This window comes from Nothobranchius furzeri, chromosome 1 (assembly GCF_043380555.1).
Source record: "Nothobranchius furzeri strain GRZ-AD chromosome 1, NfurGRZ-RIMD1, whole genome shotgun sequence".
Taxonomy (NCBI): Eukaryota; Metazoa; Chordata; class Actinopteri; order Cyprinodontiformes; family Nothobranchiidae; genus Nothobranchius; species Nothobranchius furzeri.
The window spans coordinates 72,244,122-72,264,029 of NC_091741.1; the positions used below are offsets into that span (position 1 = coordinate 72,244,122).

The 19,908-nt window shown below is 42.2% G+C and overlaps 1 protein-coding gene across 1 annotated transcript in view; it reads right to left on the minus strand.

The window, feature by feature from the left end:
- The window catches only part of fat4 (FAT atypical cadherin 4), a 145,240-nt gene extending 138,720 nt beyond the window's left edge, over positions 1-6,520 (minus strand). Inside the window, exon 1 of the mRNA XM_054739360.2 lies at positions 1,217-6,520. Coding sequence (XP_054595335.2) covers positions 1,217-6,319 — 5,103 coding nt within the window. The 5' untranslated portion in view covers positions 6,320-6,520. The remainder of the gene's footprint in view (positions 1-1,216) is intronic.
- Between the last annotated feature and the right edge of the window lie 13,388 nt (positions 6,521-19,908).

Here is a 19,908-nt window from a genome sequence, read left to right on the forward strand (position 1 = left end):
TTTCCTTTGTTCCGGGGAACCACGAGCTGACCGGGAAGGGAGGAAAAAGGCTCCATGTTGCAGCTACGGTAGCCCACACCCATCAAAAAGGCTATATGTCATCAATGATGGCTATTTCAGAACCTATCCACAATCTGTAAGACAGTACCTGTTTCTAAATTGTATAAAGAAGCCTGCTTCCAAGTAGCCCTTTCCACCTTTCCGTCACTTTATATCAGATTTCTGTTTTCAGTGAAGTAACAAAAAACACATTTTCTAAAGAAAAAATACTTTTTACATGTTTTGTTGTGTTTTAAAGAAAGTCACATTCATCAAGTCTACAATAACAAGTCATTTTAAGTCCTGGTTAAAATCACATTTGGTTTTTATTTTACTAACAACTTGTCATCAGACGCTCAAAAAGAGCTCAGAAGTATTTAACTCTGAAAGAGATGCATTGCATTATTCAAACGTGGGAGGGCTTAAGTTTCACTCTCCCTGCCTTCATCATCTTTTCATAAAGTCTTAAGGGGTCAACTCCTTTTAATGGTCATTTACTGACTGTGGAGCAGTTCCTGGTGGTATGAATGCACACCAGGACCACCACGGTGCCAAAACAGCCTCAGGCTCAAAGTAATACTGGCTCGATGATGCATACCTGCACACAAAGACCTCAGGAATGACTTTTTTTTGTTCGTTTCCACCTGAAGAAAGTTTTAAACTAAAGCACATGAGAATGGAGCATGCCTAAAGCGGGAAACTATAAAAAAGTTCACTTTATACCCACTGATAAGAAAAGGTAAGTTTATGTGAGAAAGAAAGAAAAACATGCAACACATTTCATTTGCTCTAATATTAAAGGAAGCACTTTCAAAAGGAACTGTTATGCTTGGTATATTTTTAGAAACAGGATAAATAAAGTTATTATGCAGAAGAACAACTTTCCAGAAAAATTTACTATAAAGCAGAGCCACAACTGGAACAAAAACTTAATTAACAAGCATGGAAATGCAAAAGTTTCCTGATTCATTTGTGAGTAGGGGAGTCTTGATTCTTTTTTTTTCCAAACCTAAACTTTAACCCTGTTTCACTTATTTCATCCATATACCAAACAAATGGCAGGCTATGAGTTTATGTGCTATTTTTCTGCTGAACAGATCAAAAAGACCAACAATGCAGAATATCAGATTCCTTTCAGGGATCTGCAGAAAAAACAAAAGGTCAGCAGAGTACTAACCTCAGCACGCTGTGTTCTGGGCTGACTGGCATCTGTCTCGATGGCGTACACCTCCACCAGGTAGAGGTCGGACCCTTGTTCTCTGTCCAGCTCAGCAGCTGTCTGTATCACTCCAGTGTGGCGGCCAATGTTGAAAAGGCGTCCCACGGTTTTTCCACCACTGCGTACTGCCACGATGAAATACTCCACTTTGGTTGCAGACCCTCTCGGGCTCGAGGCGTCCAGAGAGATGACGTTCGTGCCTGGCGGCTGGCCTTCCTTGAGAATAGTGATGTATTTAGGCTGAGAGAACACAGGCCCATCCATCCCTTCGAGGATGATGGTGAGCTCAGTTCTGGAGGTCTTGCGGTCGGTACCGTGGTCAGTGGCTGACACTGTGAGGGTGTACATGATTCGAGATGGGACGAGCTGGGAAGCCAGGCGAATATCCCCGCTGTACCTGTCCATGATGAAGGTGTCTGAGTCCCCTTCCACCAGCTCATACTCCACTTCCCCATTTGCACCATCATCAGGGTCAAAGGCCATTACAGTAGTCAAGATAGAGCCAATGACTATGTTCGACTCAGCCACAAGTGCACTCTGGGACACGAAAACAGGGATGTTATCATTCAGGTCTGTGACCCATATTGTAACATTTTTCAGGGCATATCTGCGGAATTCAGCTGGAACGGCTTGATCCATGGCTTTGATTGTCAGCTCAAACAGATTGGAAAACTCTCTGTCAATATCCTTGCTGGTGTAAATGAGCCCGCTGCTTGGGTCAATTCTGAAGTGTTTTCCTCGAGGAATCTGTTGAACAATAGAGTACTCCAGCAGCCCGTTTATGTCCGCGTCTGTGTCGTGAGCTGTGATAGTCATGACTGAGGCAGAGATGGGAAGATTTTCAGGAATTGATTTGAAAATATCTCCAGGAGCAAATACCGGAGGATTATCATTAAAGTCTCGAACATGAATAACCACTGGTATGAATGAAAATCGGGGTGGTCTGCCATTGTCCTTTGCAGTGATGTTAATTCTGTATATTGATTGTGTTTCAAAGTCCAGCCTTTTGATCAAAAAGATGCTTCCAGTGCTGGGGCTGATGCTGAAAGTCCCATGATTGTTGGTGGCTGAGATGCTGTATGTTATGTCTGCATTCTGACCAGAATCTGCATCAGTGGCAGTCACAGAAGCCACCAGTTCCCCAGTCCTCATGTTCTCCAGAACGTCCACAGTCAGCAAGGATTTAGGGAAGGAGGGGGTGTTGTCATTTTCATCTAAGATGCTAATACTCAACATACAAGAAGAAGACAAAGGCACAACTCCAGCATCCACAGCTATGATTTTTAGGGAGTACAAAGATGTAGTTTCATAGTCAAGTTTTCCAACTAGAGTCACCTGTCCAGAGCTGCCGTCTATTGTAAACTGGCTCTCCTCGTTGCCTTCAACAATGCGATAATAAACAAGTCCGTTTTTGTTCTCATCCACATCCGAGGCAGAGACCCGCAGCAGCTGAGTCATGTTTTGAGCTGACTCGGAGATAGAGGCCTGGTAAATGTCTTTGGTGAATTTAGGTGGGTTGTCGTTGATGTCTTGAATGTAAACCTGAACTTTGGCCTGGTCTCTGAGGGGCTTGGGGAGACCCTGGTCCGATGAAACCACCACAAAGCTGAAAACAGCAGTGCCTCTTTGTCTCATGAGTGACTCACGATCCAGCTGCAGAGTGCTGGTCAACTCCCCCGTGATGGCGTTCAGCTCAAAGTTTTGCTGGGGAGTCTCAAATGCATATCTGATCTCACTGTTGGGGCCAAAGTCTTTATCCTCAGCAAACACCTGTCCAACAAGAGACCCCCTCTTCTGCTCCTCCTCAAAATGAAACACATAACTGGTACTGTTAAACAGCGGGCGGTTATCGTTTACATCATCTAGGATCACACTGACGTTGACAGTGGCACTCAGTGGTTCAACAGCTCTGTCTTTGGCTACAACCACTAAGTTGTATCTGTCCTGGATCTCTCTGTCCAGCTCTACTTTGATGTATAACTGCCCATCTGGGAAAATCCCAAACACATCACCTGTGTTGCCACCAGTGATGTCATACATAATCTCCCCATTAAGACCAGAGTCTTTGTCTGTGGCCTCTACTTTGAAAAACCTGCTGTTTACAGGCTCAGACTCCAGGATAATGACTTCGTACGAGAGCTGGTCGAACACAGGTGAGTTGTCGTTGACATCATAAACACTGACAATGAGGATGAGGCTGGATGTGAGCTGGGGAACCCCCATGTCAGAAGCAATGACTTCAATCTCGTAGGAACTTGTTGTGACCTCCAGTGGCCCAGTTAGCGTGATCAGGCCGTGCTTCTCATGGATGTGGAACAAGCCCTTGGGATTTTCTTTGAGGCTATAGACCACGACGCCGTTTGGACCTTCGTCAGGATCGGGCGCTTTGGCCTGGAATATGACATGACCTGTGCTCCAGTTTTCTACAGCACTCACATGCTCCACAGAGTGAATAAAATGAGGAGCGTTGTCATTTAAGTCCTTCACGGTTACATTAACAATGGCCTCCCCTGGGATTTCCCCAGCTCTGGCTACAACCTTCAGCTGATAAAATCCTTGCTCTTCTCTGTCAATCTGACTGGTAGCTGTGATCTGACCTGCACTGTTCACAGAAAAAACTCCTCTCTGATCCCCAGAGGTGATCAGATATGAAATATTGGTGTTCAGATCAACAGTGCTGGCTGACACTATCCCTATAACTGTCTCAAGAGCAACATTTTCAAACATGACAAAGCTGTATACTTTCTGAGTGAAAACTGGGGGGTTATCCTGTGTGTCTATAACAGTTACAGTCACAATGGCCTGGGTGTTTGAGCGCAGGCCTCCTCCATCTGCTGCCGTCACCTGCAGCTGGTAAGCAGTTTTCTCCTCTCTATCCAGGGGCACAAGCGTGGTAATTTCCCCTGTGTTGCTGTTAATGCGGAATTTTGAAGTGTCTCCAGCAGTAATTATATATTTCACTGTGCCATTTCGCCCTAAATCGGGGTCTGTGGCTGAAACAGTGGTTACATAAGTACCCGAGGGCTCGTTCTCCTTCACGTTGGCAAAATACTGCACTGGGTAGAAAACTGGCCTATTGTCATTAATGTCCCAAATGGTGATGTTAACTTTTCCTACTGAGTGCAAAGGAGGACTGCCTGCATCTGCCACCTGGATGTGGAGCAAGTACCAGGCCTGGTCCTCCCTGTCAAGCTCCACAGCCGTGCTTAATTGACCTGACACGGCATCCAGACGAAACAGCTCCTGGACGTTGGCCGGAGTGTCTGCAATAAATGAGAACCGGATAGTTCCATTGGCCCCGAGGTCATCGTCTGAAGCAGAAAGCTGCACCAGCTCAGTGCCAGCAGGAGCGTGTTCCACTAGGGAAACGTGATATGTGCTCTGTGTAAATGTAGGCACTTGGTCATTCACGTCTGTGATGTTTACTATCAGTTTGGTGTACGAAATCTTGGGCTGCAGCCCCTGGTCTTTGGCACTAATGTTAAGAACAATCTCAGGTGCTATTTCCCTATCCAGCAATGCGGCGCTGGTAACCAGACCACTGTTTTCACTGATGGAGAACCAGCCCAAAGTGTTTCCAGACACCAGTGAGTAGCGCAGGTTGGCATTCTGCCCAGAATCACCATCTGTTGCTGAAACCCCTTTAATGTAGCTGCCTTTTGGTATGTCTTCACTGATATCTACTCTGTACAGCGTTTCCTGAAATATAGGGGGGTGGTCGTTGATATCATTCACAAAAATAACCAGACTGGCAAAAGATGACCTGGACATGGGTTTGCCGTTGTCAGACACAGACACTGTGAGGTTGTACGAGGAAATTCTCTCTCTGTCTAACACGCTGGCCACTTTGATCAGACTTAAATTAGGCACAGCAGACGTGTGCACTTCAAAGTGTCTCTGCTCGTTGCCCCCTAAGATTGAAACAGATATGTTTCCATTAGCAGTGGAGGAGTCTGCATCTGAAACGGTGAGCAAAGCTACAACTGAACCAATCTGGGCATTTTCATCAACAGAGGCAAATTTAGAAGTGGTGGGGAAATATCTGAACTTCACAACAGGGTCGTTATCATTCACATCTAAAAGTTTGATTGTCGCTTCAGTTCTGCCTGACAGCGAGGGAACACCATTATCTACAGCGTGTATGGTCAGCGAGTACTCCCTCTTACTCTCATAATCCAAACCCTCTTTTATAACAATGGTTCCCACTCTGGGGTCAATCAGGAAGGGGGTGCCTTCATCTAAAAAGTATTTGATTTCTGCATTGGCTCCCTCATCCTCATCTGATGCTGTGATCTGCAGGATACTTGAACCTACAGCAGCATCCTCAAACACGCTGACCTGATACTGATCTTGTTCAAAAACAGGAGGTTTGTCATTGATGTCTTGGATGGTGACATTTACTTGCAGGTAACCAAACTTTTTTGGCTCTCCTTTGTCCTCCACTTCAACCAGAAGCTGGTAGAAGGGAGTAACTTCTCTGTCTAAGCCTCCGGTTGAAACAAGGTGCAAGAATGCCCCCTCTCCGCTAGGATTGACTGTGATATCCAGGCGGAATTTCCTCTGCTCGTTGCCTTTCACTATCTTGTAGGTGGTGTGATCGACCCCGTTGCTCCCTATGTCTGAGTCTGTGGCTGTGTCCAGGATCACCTGTCTCCCGCTGCTGGCGTCCTCTTTAAAGGACACCACTATGGAGGCGTCTGGAAACACCGGAGAGTTGTCATTAATATCCAGAACCACTATCCGAACTTCAGTGGGGTAAGTGGGCTGGCTGGACAGCACCACAACATTAATCACGTCACTTTGCAAAACTTCTCTGTCAATCACCGACGAGGTGTAAATCACCCCGGTGGTGCCGTTAATTGCAAAAAGTTTGTGGTTTTCACTGAAGCGGTACGTGAAGCTGGACTTGGTTTCTATTGTGCCCACGTAGGTGCCGATGGGCTGCTCCTCCAGGACCTGAAACTCTTGTCGAACCTGGCTGGATGCTGAGTACCGCGACAGAGTCCACAATAAAAGTAGAATGAAGTGAAACCGGCCAGAGCCGCTACCTGCGAGTGCCATGGTCCGTTAACCTGCCCACCTTTCTCAGTCAAAGTCCATGCCTTTGATTCATCAACTTTACGAGTCCCTAAATCATTGTATTCCACAAAGTATGCAGGGCAAAAAAAGGTCAGTTAAAAATAAAAGACCGCAGCGCTTCTTTCCACTCAAACGTCCCCAAATACTCCACAAGTGTAATTTTATCCAGCGCAGCAACTAAATCCTCTGAATGGAGACAATTATCCCTGCAGCTCAAGAGGAAAGTTTCATTTCAGCTTCTTAAAATGTTTTCATGCCGGAGTGTGAATAAAAAAGGAAAAGAGCAAAAGATAATTCCCACACTTCCCAGGAGATGCGCGAAGACCCAAAGTTCCAGGGCGCGTTTGCAGGCGGCTGAGCGCACGCACCGTCCCGTGGAATAACGGTGCAGATTCTTCAGTCATATTGTGTTCAGGAGTCCCAGTAAGTTGGGGCAAAGCTGGAGTTGGACAAACTCCCTCCCATCGCTGATCCCATTGGATGGCTGCGCTCGCGTCCGCCCCCGCAGCCCCAACCACGGCCCGGGCACGAGACGCCAACCAGATACAAACAGGCAAAAATGTCCCCGAGTTCATTATGACATGAATACGGTGGGGGTTAAAGTGGGTTTATTTACTCTAAAGATAAAAAGAATGAAAGTGAAACAAGCAGAACACCTGCTGAACCTTTATAAACCAACAAATCATCAAAGAATTACTATTACGTTAACTAGAGAGTAGAAATTAAATTACTATTTAAATTAAATTAAAAACAATCATTTTTATAAAACATTAATATATCCACACACGTTAAAAGTTTCAATTTGAAGAGTAAGTTTGTGATAGCACTAGCAATTTTCCAACCAAGATACCACAAAGTGTCATATATTTAAAAACGCTACAAAGAAAATAGCATTGTTAAGCCTCAGCTGCAGAGACAATTCTGCTCCCCATATAAAAAGATACAATAGTATTAAAATAAAATTTTGACAGAAAAACTATTTTTTCTAATCGTTGCTGTTAATCAATATTTGAACATATAATTCAGAATTTTCCCTCCTCAAAGCAGAAAACAAGTGAGCAGATTAGTCCAAAGTGACCTGAGATATTTCTGCCAAATAATCACTCAGGTGTCTTCCTAAGTCCAAATATGGGCTGATACTGCCATCTAGTGGACCTTTTATGGTACTTCACAAATGCTTTACAGTTTTTCCTATGCTATGACATCCATTCACTGAAGAAACTTCTCAGTTGCTTGAACTCATTAAGCTAACTGTTGAGCCTGTTGTCAAAACCTTAAACCATTTGACACGGTTTAGCAAAACTCTACACGCATTCTCATTCTTAAAACACATTCTGCACTCTAATGTACATCATGTCATCCATAAACGTAAACACAAGAGGCACACATTTACCCATAACAAGAGCACAGATGTCATTGATTGAACACAATCAGTCAAAATAGATTTCACTTGTTTCAAATGATGTGACAACCAATATCAGCAAGTTCAGAGAGCAAACTGGTTGTTGAAGGTGGGAATGAGAAAGTGTGACAATGGATAGAAGAATTAATGTGAGAGGACGAGGACGAGTGCATATATGCAAGGTGGGGGATGAGGAGGAGGGCAAGAAAGAGAAAGAGGAGGATGATGAGGAAGAGCAAGACAAAGAGTGGAAATATCCAATGAAATCTGAGCAACAGTCATAGACCATGTTGTTGTCCATGGGCTGACAACGAGGGAAGCAGGACTTGGAGTGGAACCCAATTTGAGCCTCAGGAGGGAAACTATTGCATGTGATGTCGATGAGGTGCTGTGGCCTGACGCAGGCCACAGACAAGAAGAGGCCCATTGATAACATGTTTAGTCCTTTGATGTTTTTCATTATGTATTTTTTTTCACTGTCATTGAACACTGCAGCACAATGGACTGCAGGCTGTATTTGGTACAATAAACAAATTGTATGGCCCTGAACATTGTGCTTTCTACTTTTTGGTGTATTGTTTACTGACTGCTTGATGGTGTGTGTAATTTTGAGTAATTTGTTTATGATTTGAGAGTAGTGTTTGATTTTGAGCACCGCTAAAACTGTTTTGAGGTGAAAGTTTGATTTGACAAGAGGAATGAGAGGTTTTGTAAATCGCGCTTGAAGCTGAGGTTTTGTGTTTAATGTTTTGAGAAAAGGGAGCAAGGTTTCAGGAATTGTGATTTAGCAATTGAGAAAAACTGTAATAAGAGGAAGGATGTTTGAGTAGAACAGTTATTAATAAATTATTAAATATTACTGAACAAGTTTTAGGACCAACACAGTGGTTTCCATACAAAAACATTCAAAAGTAACTGGGCAAATATTTAGTGCACATTTTCCTTTCATGATACAGACAAGGGAAAATGTTATTTTATTCTATGCAAAACCCTGTTGTTTTCATTTCAAATTAACGAGTAAACCGTTGGTGGTTTGTGTGGGAGGAAAGAAGGATGTTGGAGATGATGATGTGAGAGGAGCAAACAGCAGACGTTGGTGATGGAGAAAAGAAAAATGACGGAGAAAAGAAACTGAGGGCATCAAGGAAAAATACCAAACAAAAAGGTTTGAGGTAATGACAAACTGAAAACTCTACTACTTCTTCAAGAAACACTTGATTATTTAAAAAAATATATATTTTCTTTTCAGTTTTGAGGCATCATCTCTGAAATTAATATCTCAAATATCTGAAATCATAATTAGATGCCACAAATGAACTACTTAAATGACTTTTTATGTGAGCAGGCAGTGAAAACAAATGTATGTAATTTTAATAAACTTAAATACCACATTTTATTAACGCAATATTTGTGACAAGCAATCTGTGACACAACAGGGTCCCATTTCATTGATCAAAATGATCAGTAGCATCTTTTGTTAGGTATTTTATCTGCAAGCATGGTTTTGTAGTCATTCTCTTGACTTTACAACAGGGCTGCATGGTGGCGCAGCTGGTTGCTCTGTTGCCTCACAGCTGGGAGGTTGCAGGTTTAAAATGATGCAATATTTCAGTGTGAAGTTAGCATGTTTTCCTCATGCATGCATACGTTTTCTACTGGTGCTCTAGAGTCCTCTCATCAGCCAAAAACATGCATGTCAGGCTGACTGGAGAGTGTTGGAAATTTAGAATAAGGTTCAAAGGTCATGTAGTTCAGTAATTGAACTTAAATGTGAAACTAATACTTGAGAAAGACATGATAGATGCAAAGCCAGACACCTCAGCCTTTATTTGTTATAATTGGGATGACTATGGATTACAGCTGATGAAAACCTCATGAAAATATCACACTATTAGAATATTGAGAAAATGTTCAATAATCTGAAAGTGTCACACTCTAATCAGCTGATGAATCCAGAACACTTGCAACAGGTTCCTGATTGTCTCTCAATTTAAGTTTAATTACTAAATGAAATGGACTATATATTTGAAAAAGATATACACTCTTTCTTTCTTTCTTTCTTTCTTTCTTTCTTTCTGTAAAGCTCACTTTGTGGTTGTTTTTCTGTCATGCTAACGGTAATAAAAGTGATTCTGTTCCTTTAAAACAGTCCCACTACCTCAACATTCTGGCGTTCCACTCTAGTTCTCTGTTTGAACACATAGGGTATAGACAGAAATATGCTGATGATTACTTGAATCAGCTCTGTAATGAGTTTTTTCTTTGCATGTGGATGAGGTCAAGATCAGGTCACCTGAGTTCACGCAGAACAAGTCTGATTGCAGGAGGAGGTCCTGTTTGAATTTGTATGAACTTACGCCTGTTGCTGAACTTGTGCCCTGCACCTCGTCTGTCCCATGAAACTAACATCACAGAGGGATAATTACAACCCCTCTCACATCAATATTTACTCAGATTGGGTATTTGACAATTTGTGGCTTCTGTAATCAGAGCATCTGTTGCCTGGATGTTAAGTAGGACACGAGCCAAGTCTTGTAATTGAATCACAGAGCGGGCTGGACCGATGGTAACTGTACTCACAGATTCAGGTCACTTCAAATGGCCCCCTAACAGAAGACGTCCAGGCAGCCTGATTATATTAGAAAACCAGGAACTCTCAGCAGCTTTTAAGGTTGTTAAGTTTGCGTTAGCTTTTGCTGACTGATGTTTAGCTTAGACTGAAATGTAGAATACAGATGTAAAGTGAAAGTTGAGGCAGTCATTTACAGTTTTAAACTCAAAGCCTGTGTGTTATCGCTTTTGTTTCTGCTCTTTTATTTTAAATGACCTGTAGTTGATATAGCACCTTCTAGAGTCCTGGAACCCCTCAAGGCACTTTACAACACAATCAGTCATTCACACCCTGGTGGTGATGAGCTACACTGTAGCCACAGCAGCCATGGGGCACACTGACAGAGGCAAGTCTGCCATACACAGAAGCCACTGGTACCTCTGACCACCACCAGCAGGCAAGGTGGGTTAAGTGTCTTGCCCAAGGACACAACAACAATGACAGACTGAGCGGGGCTGACCTGCAACCTTTCGATTACATCTTAGGTGTGTTCTTGCTGTGTCGTATTTCTAATTCCATGCTGTAGTTCTTTTTTAAAACACAGAACAGTTTTGTTTTTTTACCTGTTCTTCCGCTACGTTTCGTTTGCGGCTGCAAACTTCCTCAGGCTGACGCGCATCCGTCACAGCGTCAGCCTGAGGAAGTTTGCAACCGCAAACGAAACGTAGCGGGAGAACAGGTAAAAAAAACTATTCTGTGTTTTAAAAAAGAACTACAGCATGGCTTTCGATTACAGCGCAAGCACTTAACTCCTTTGCCACCGCCGCCCTATATATATATATATATATATATATATATATATATATATATATATATATATATATATATATATATTAGTGTTTGATTAGTGACTGGTTAGGATCCTGCTGAATGACGAAGGTAGCACAGAAAATAAAAGCCCGTATTGATGTAAAATCAGTACAAATCTTTGAAAATAATGAGGAACCAAAAATTAACCACAAACCGGGCAGACTTAACATGAGCTGAAACTGTACCTACAACAACTTCATGTGTTTGTGTTTACCGGGGGGCAGCAGTAGCTCAAAGGCAGAGCGGGTTGCTCAGCATTCCATGTTGTCGTTCTTTTATAAAACACAGAAACGGTTTTGTTACCTGTTATTGACGCTACAGTTTCGCCGACGGCTGCTGGCTTCTTCAGGCAGCCGTCGGCGAAACTGTAGCATCAATAACAGGTAACAAAACCGTTTCTGTGTTTTATAAAAGAACGACGACATGGAATTAGAAATAACGCACAGCAAGAACACACCTAAGGGGTTGCTCAGCAATCGAAGGGTTGTTGGTTCAATCCTGGCTCTTGCCATAGAATGCTGCTGTTGTGTCCTTGGGCAAGACACTTAACTCATCTTGCTTGCTGGTGGTGGCCGGAGGGACCGGCTGCGCCAGTGCTTGGCAGGTCTTGCCACTGTCAGCATGCCCCAGAGCAGCTGTGGCTACATTGTAGCTCATCACCACCAGCATGTGAATGGGTGGATGACTGACTGTTTTGTGAAGTGCCTTGGGGGGTTGTAGAACCCTAAGAAGGTTGCTATAAACAAATACAGGCTATTTACCATAAAGAAAAGTTAGCCTCTAATTGTAAATTCAAATTTAGTGAACATTTCATTCCAAAACCCCATCAGAACAACTATTTCTCTCATTTATTGTGGCAATTTTAGATATTAATTAATTAATATTATTTGTCAGATGAATTGATGAATATTGAACAGGTGAAACAACGAAATTTTTAATAAAGAAAATTAAAAATCATATCTATACGGTAGAGGCCAAAAGATTGGACACACCTTCTCATTCAATGTGTATTTTTCATTTTCATGACCATGACCATTTACAAAGGGGCCAACAAGTGCTAAACACCTCTGGGAACTCCTTCAAGACTGTTGGAAAACCATTTCAGGTGACCACCTCTTGAAGCTCATCAAGAGAATGCCAAGAGTGTGTAAAGCAGTAATCAGAGCACAGGGTGGCTATTTAGAAGAAGATAGAATATTGAACATGTTTTCAGTTATTTCACCATTTTTGGTTAAGTTCATATCATCTTCAGTGAGAATCTACCAATGTAAATGGTCATGAAAACAAAGACAACGTAGGATTTGGAGTCTTTCTTCCAAATATTTGGTTACCTCTTCTTGGAATAGATAATAGCAACATGACTCCCATCTCCACAAACAACACAAGTCTGAAGGAGTTCTGCTGTGTGGTGGAGTTGCCAATGTTAGTTTCTATTAGCCAAGATGCCCTCTGCTGTTTTCTGCACACTAAACTAACAGCAGCCTGCAAACCAATTAAAACTTTGGCTGCATTCATGCATTTTTCTGTTTCAGCTGCAAATCTTGAGCCCACATCGGCACATGGCATAGGCAAAACGGCATCTGACCCCTACTGCACAGTGGCAGCATCAGCGGCACGGAACAACAGCAGAAAGGTTTACTTGCGACAATCGCTGCACTCCAGTGCACACTGGGAGAGTCTAAGCTGTGAAGTGGCTTCTCCGCTGTGCTCCTTGCTCGACTTGAGTTTATGGCATCCGCCATTAACACCAAAAAGAAGGAAGTCGTGTTTGATATCATTATTTGATGTCATTTATGATGTTGTTCCTCTCCACTGCCCAGATTAAAGCCATGAAAACAACACTGCACTTCTGGAACGATGCTGGGAGTAAATAAGCCATTAGGTCATTTGTACACGCGTAATCTACACAGATATGAAATTGCATTGAAGCAACAGACTTTTATTTTGAAAATTACAGAGGGTTTCACTTTGAAACTGTGTGTGATTTCCTGTCTAGACCTATGTTAATGGCGGAAATTGTCGCGCCCGAGAAGCGGCTTGTGGCAAAAATAGATCAATCAATCACATTTATTTATATAGCACCTACCACCACCTTATCAGAGGCCCAAGGTGCTGAACAGCACATGAAAACAAGGATAAGAACAACAAAGTAGATAAAAGAGAGTAAAATAGAACCTGGCTAAAATTGGAAATCAAACAATTGTTTCCTAATGTTTTTTAATAACCTCTGTCAATATTTATAAATTAAACTTTGGTGAAAAGTAATCAAAGTTTCCTTCAAGTATCACGTTCGTGTGATTTGAACCTAAATTCGGCCCATGATGTAAATATATGACAGTCGAGCTTCAGTTTATAATAAAACTAGGATAGTTATGACCTGCTGTTCTGTCTTATCCTCAAAATATTAGGACACTAAATTAAACTTCTTTTTTTTTTCATCAGATGCTTAAATAAAGTTTTAAAACTGAAGGCACAGAAAGGTTTTTGTGCACTTCAGGGACACAAGGGCCCGCTGAACAACACTGCCATCCTTTTTAACAACAGCTGTGTGAACGTCCAAACATTAATGCTGACAGTGAACTTATTGCACGTCTGTATTTATTTAACTGGCTCCTGGTTATAAATCCTGCTTTCTCGGGTTGGTGCTCTGAGGGTCTGTTGTTGCTCCACTTTTCCATCTCCGTCGTCTGCTCTTACCGAGCAAACAAGGAAATAAAAATCAATCAGTAAAATCCACTGTTCGCTGTGTGACATGGGCGTTGGGTGAGATACTGAATCTACTGAACAAACTAAACACTTTTGGGGTGGAGTAACACGCATTAAAGTGGTGTTGAAAACTAGAGTTATGGTGAACAAGTCTTGAGGTGAAAAGTGCTGAAGGAATTTTATTGTTTCCTCATTAAAATCTGAAAGGAAATTTGTGAAATTATGGCAGGACGGAGCTTGAAAAGTATGAAAACACACCAGTGTGTGAGCTGGTTTTTATGGAATTATAAATTATGTAACTCTGACAATAAGACTCATTCATGAAGCATAAAAACATACTAAAAATGTACCTCTTTGAGATAAACTAAAACTCTGACAGACCAGAAAAATTACAGATAAATCATTTTACAAGGGTTAGGGCATTAAAAATGCCTAACACACATGAATAAGGCTGTTTCAATTTCTTCTGAAGGCCATGTTCATTTGTTGTTCCCACACAATTACGGTGTTCTCTAGTTTAATGAATGACTTGTGAGTTGATCTCTGTGGAAAAACATTCACAAACTAAAAGTGAACAACAGACGGCAGGAGTCGTATTTGCTGTTATTTGGACATCTTGCCTCTGATTGGCTAACAGCAATGTAAATCTGATGTTTTATCTCTGCAAATAACACAAACCTGCTGTGGGGTTGAGCTGTAAATGCTAACGGTTAGCTCCTACTAGTGGAGATGTTCTCTGCTCTTTTCTGATTACTGAACAGCCTTCCTCGTCGTGAGCCAAGATGGGTGATTCCATGACATCATGGCATGCAAATGTCACATGTGTTTATAAACTGAGCATTTCCCCGTATTGGCAGCTAATGCAGGGAATAGGAATAGAAGAATACTTTCACATTTAGATGGCATATTAAATTCAGAGTGATTGATTATTTAAAAAAAAAATAACATGTAAACAATGGTTTCTCAGTGAACTTGGCCTTTAAAGAGAAGGGGAAAGTTGTAGGGCTTTCTGACCCATCAACCCTACGGTGTTCAAGAAACTCAGTTCTTCCAGTGTCCGTTTTTTCTTTATTAGAATAAAAAATTCTGGTACAACAAACAAAAACTTTAATTTACAATTTAATCTAATATAATATGTTGAAGTAGCAATTCAAATGCACTCTGTCATTCTCTTCTAATGATTCAAATGTCTTAATTTTCATGACACAATGACCACTGAAAACAAACTTAGGGGGGTGGTCTGAGATGCAGGTTCCTGCTAATTGGAAGACTCACTCCAGGTGGAGGACCTGCATTGATGGATTCTTAAATAGACTTGATAGTGGTTTTAATCTGTTTGACACCCAGAAAAAGGCTTGCATGCCTGTTGTTTTTTGAACTCTCTGAGGCATTGAGCAGATAACGAAAGCCAGGATTTACTAAATTTGTGAAAACATTTATTAAACAAATGTTATAATGTGGGGGAGTAGGTAGCAGAAAGAGTGATGGAGAATGTAAATGGCCTGTATCTGATATAGCACATTCTAGAGTCCTGGAACCCCCCAAGGCGCTTTACAACACAATCAGTCATTCACCCATTCACACACACATTCACACACTGGTGGGGATGAGCTACAATGCAGCCACAGCTGGCCTGGGGCGCACTGACAGAGGCGAGGCTGCCGAGCACTGGCGCCACCAGTCCCTCCGACCACCACCAGCAGGCAACGTGGGTTAAGTGTCTTGCCCAAGGACACAACGACAGCGAAAGGACTGAGCGTTGCTCGAACCTGCAACCTTCTAATTACTGGGCGAGCACTGAACTCCTGTGCCACCGTCGCCCCAAGAAGAAGATGAGGTGATAAGCACATGACAGTCCCGAACATAAATCCACAAGAGGAAGGGGCTGGTTGGCCCATTCAACCGAGAGAGAATCCATAGGATCCAGTGGCCTCATCCTCTGCTTTCCTTGCTACATGGAGCATCTAGCTTGTGATTCACCCCCGGCAATATCTGAGCCTGAGTGCCCAGCGCACGGCAGGAACCTTCCCGGAGCTCAGGGCTTTTTCGAATAGTCCCTGACGGGTCCATACATTTCCAATATATCAGATATTTGCCCACTCCAATCAGCAGAAACCCAAAAATCCATACATCTACTGTGTCCTCAACAGAAAGCAAGGAGAGACACATGATATCACTTCTTCCATGGAAAAGGGGCTTGTGGGAAGAAGAAGAAGAAGAAGAAGAAGAAGAAGAAGAAGAAGAAGAAGGAGAAGAAGAAGAAGAAGAAGAAGGAGAAGAAGAAGAAGAAGAAGAAGAAGAAGAAGAAGAAGGAGAAGAAGAAGAAGAAGGAGAAGAAGAAGGAGGAGGAGGAGGAGGAGAAGAAGGAGGAGGAGAAGAAGAAGAAGGAGGAGGAGAAGAAGAAGGAGGAGGAGAAGAAGAAGGAGGAGGAGAAGAAGGAGGAGGAGGAGGAGGAGAAGAAGAAGAAGGAGGAGGAGAAGAAGAAGAAGGAGAAGAAGAACTGGTTTTATGATAAAAATCACAAGTAAAGTTCATTAAATGTACTATATCAAGGGGGCCCCACTACAACTCCCTGAGAGAAAATTTTAACACCACAACATTAATTATTAATTAGCTTTACACAGGGTCTAATTTATTTCCAGTAAAGCTTTTTGGTGACTGTTGGACCATATAACACAAATTGTGAAACAACAATAAAACAGTGGGTGTGTTAGTTAATATTTAATTATTCTGTCATTTGTCACACAATGCAAGGACCATGAAGGTACAGAACAAAAATATGTGGACAGCCAAGTTTTGTTTGTTTGTTTTTAATAATGTTTTCACTTTGTTTTAATGCACAGTTAACATAAGTCAGTCAAGATCTTGGTGACAGAGTCAACTAAAGTAAAACTAGCACAAATATACCAATTACAGACACAAACTAACTTTACACCTGGTTTAATAACCACCCAAAAATTGGGAAAGGGGACAGGAAAATGAAGCTGTCACTTAGGGTGCAATACAAAAACTAACCAGAAGATGTCCCTGCTGCAGCAGAATTGAAGCTGAATAATACTAAATATTTTATTTTTTATTTTTCTGATTTATTTTCCCCAAAACTGTTTTATTTCCCTGTAGATGAGCTTGTTTAAAGCAGTGCTGTGCTGATGGAAATGTGGGGAAAATATCACTATTGTATTCCAGTGGGGAATGGTCAGTTCCCTGCCTGCTCATCACATGTTGACTCTTTGAGGTCAGTAGACTTCAGAGAAGGAATAGAGCTATAAATTTCATTTACATATTCATGTGTATGGTAACAAGGAAACCTTAAACGGGCAGTGAAACAGTTTTATCTGTATCATGTTCAAAACCTTTGATGTTAAAGACGATAATGATGTAAAAACATATTAAAACATGTAAAAGTCAACATTTAGGGGGAAAGGGTACCTTCAAAAACACAATAATAAAATTAAATGAAAACCATTTTTCTTTTCTTTAATCATAACAGTAGTATCTATTATCTCCCAGGAGACATTCATAACCTCAGGTACAGTCACCCACAAGGCCGGATTATAATATGGGCAAACTGGGCACAGGCCCAGGGGCCCACAGCCACAAGGGGGCCCACGCGAGCAGCAGTCTTTTTTTTTGTGTGTGTGTGTGTGTGTGTGCAGCAGTCTTAACGTTGGAGAAACAAGTTGACAAGTAATTAAAAATGAACCCACATTTTCTAAGTTAACACAAATTTCTTTTAACAACTGTAATTTCTGCATCTTTACTGTTCCCCAGCTGCTTCAGCCCTCTCCCCCCTCCCCCTGCGCAGCGGCCACAAACTCACTGATGCGCCTGCAGCCTCTCAGAGTCCCTGCTGAGTGCTGATCTAAAACATTGAAAGAATCATTTCATTACCTGTTCCTCACTTCTGATTATTTTCACATCTGTTTTTTGTAACCACCAGGTACAAAAACAAGTTTGTCTTTTATTTGACTATTTTTCTGTCCTGTCTGTTTATTATCTTCCTGCATCTCCTCTAAGTCCTAAAGAAAAACTGCTACCTGGCTTCGTATTTTTTCACCTCATGAGTTACCTTTGAAGTGCAGTTAAAAATGATCTACTGACCGCAAAAATATGCGGGAGTGCGCACCACGCGCGGGCCGCACCGGTGAGGTGAATTCACCGGAGGACAAAACAGGTGATGCGCTCCACTCCACAGCAGCGAAATGCATCAGGCACAAATAAAAGACAGAACTCATTTAAAGGAAATGAGTCGACATGAACGATCGCGTGTTAACTTTGTTTTTGAGGTGGCGACTCTTTGAGAATGTCACTGTGGCCGTGCTCATGCCGCAGCTGTCTGGAGCGTGTCAACGATCAGAGCTCTGCGCTAGGGGTTGTATCAACTAGTCGACTTCAGTGCTCTGTAGTGACTTTTTATGACTTTCATAGACTAGTCGCTGTCACGTGATAATGATCGAAAAGATGCAGTCCTCGGAAAAGACAGCAGGTGAAGAGCCCCTGCGCGTTGGGAGGTGATGCGCTGTGCCAGAGTGTCGGCATCTGACGCCCGCCGTAAAATGGACATTTGACCGAATTGTGACCTGTACCCTCTTGCAATGTAACCTTCCCATCACCCCCACCCTAACCTTAACCAGCTTGCGCATGCAAAGCTCTGATCGTTGATGCGCTCCAGACATCTGCGTCCTGAGCACGGCCACAGTAAATTTATCAAATCAGGTGTTGAAACCTCAAAAACAAATTTAACACACTATTGTTGCCGGTTCATTTCCTTTTATGTTTTCTGTCTTTTAATTCTGCCTGATGCGTTTCGCTGCTTTGGATCGGGGCGCATCACCTGTTTTGTCCTCGGTGACGCACCTAACTGATGCGGCCGCCAAGCAGCGAGCACTCCGCTGTTTTTGCGGTCGGTAGATCTTTTAGAACTGCAGTTCAAAGGTAACTCATAAGGTGAATATTTATGAAGCCAGGTAGCAGTTTTTCTTTAGGATTGAGAGGAGATGCAGGAAGATAATAAACAGAGACGGGACAGAAAAATAGTCAAATAAAAACAAGTTAGTTTTTGTACCTGGTGGTTGCAACAAACAGACACCATTGAAGGTAATCAGAAGTGAGGAACAGAAAATGAAATAAATATTTTAATGTTTAGAGCAACAGGAACTCTGAGAGGCTGCAGGCGCGTCAGTGAGTTTGCGGCCGCTGCGCAGGGGGAGGGGGGAGAGGGCTGTAGCAGCTGGGGAACAGTAAAGACGCAGAAATTACCGTTGTTAAAAGAGATGTATGTTAATTTAGAAAATATGGACTCAATTTTAATTGTCAAAAACTCCAGCAAACAACCCCCCCCCCCCCCCCCCCCAACACACACAAACACACACACACACACACACACACACACAGACAGACACTCGATTTTCATTACTTGACGGTCGACTTTAAAAACAATTAAGTCATGCAGCCCTGAGGAGACAATAGGAGGAAGGAGACAGAAGACAAACAAAAAAACATGCAGATATTTGATCTTTGCAAACTTTTCAATAACTGTAAAATCTTTACAGTCACCCAGTCTGAAGTAAGTCAAGCAATTTCAATAACAGTCTCACCTTTGATGGAGATCAGTCAGCAGGCCAGCTTTCACACGCCACACAGCAAATTGGTTCAGCGTTTCTGATCCTGAATGAAGATAAGAACATAAAGAAGACTCTGATCTTTGATTCCTTTGGAACTAATAAGAAACTCTTCAATGTGGCTGCAAAGGAGGACAGAGACCTACTGTGGTTCCTAATGTGTGCTGATGTTTGTTAGAACTTTTATTTTATTCAGACTCATGCTGGACCCTGTTTTTAGGATGCAGGATTAAGTCATATAAGTGTAGTCATATAAGTGTAAATATATTATCCCGTTTTAACATGAAATCAGAGCCTTTTCTAGTTGATGCATGCGCAGAAAGAATTTGAGCTCTACATTGTGTTATTGTGTTCAACTCCTACATTGGCTCAAATATCTATATAGACCTTTTTGGACAAAAAAACTGAATTACAATTATGA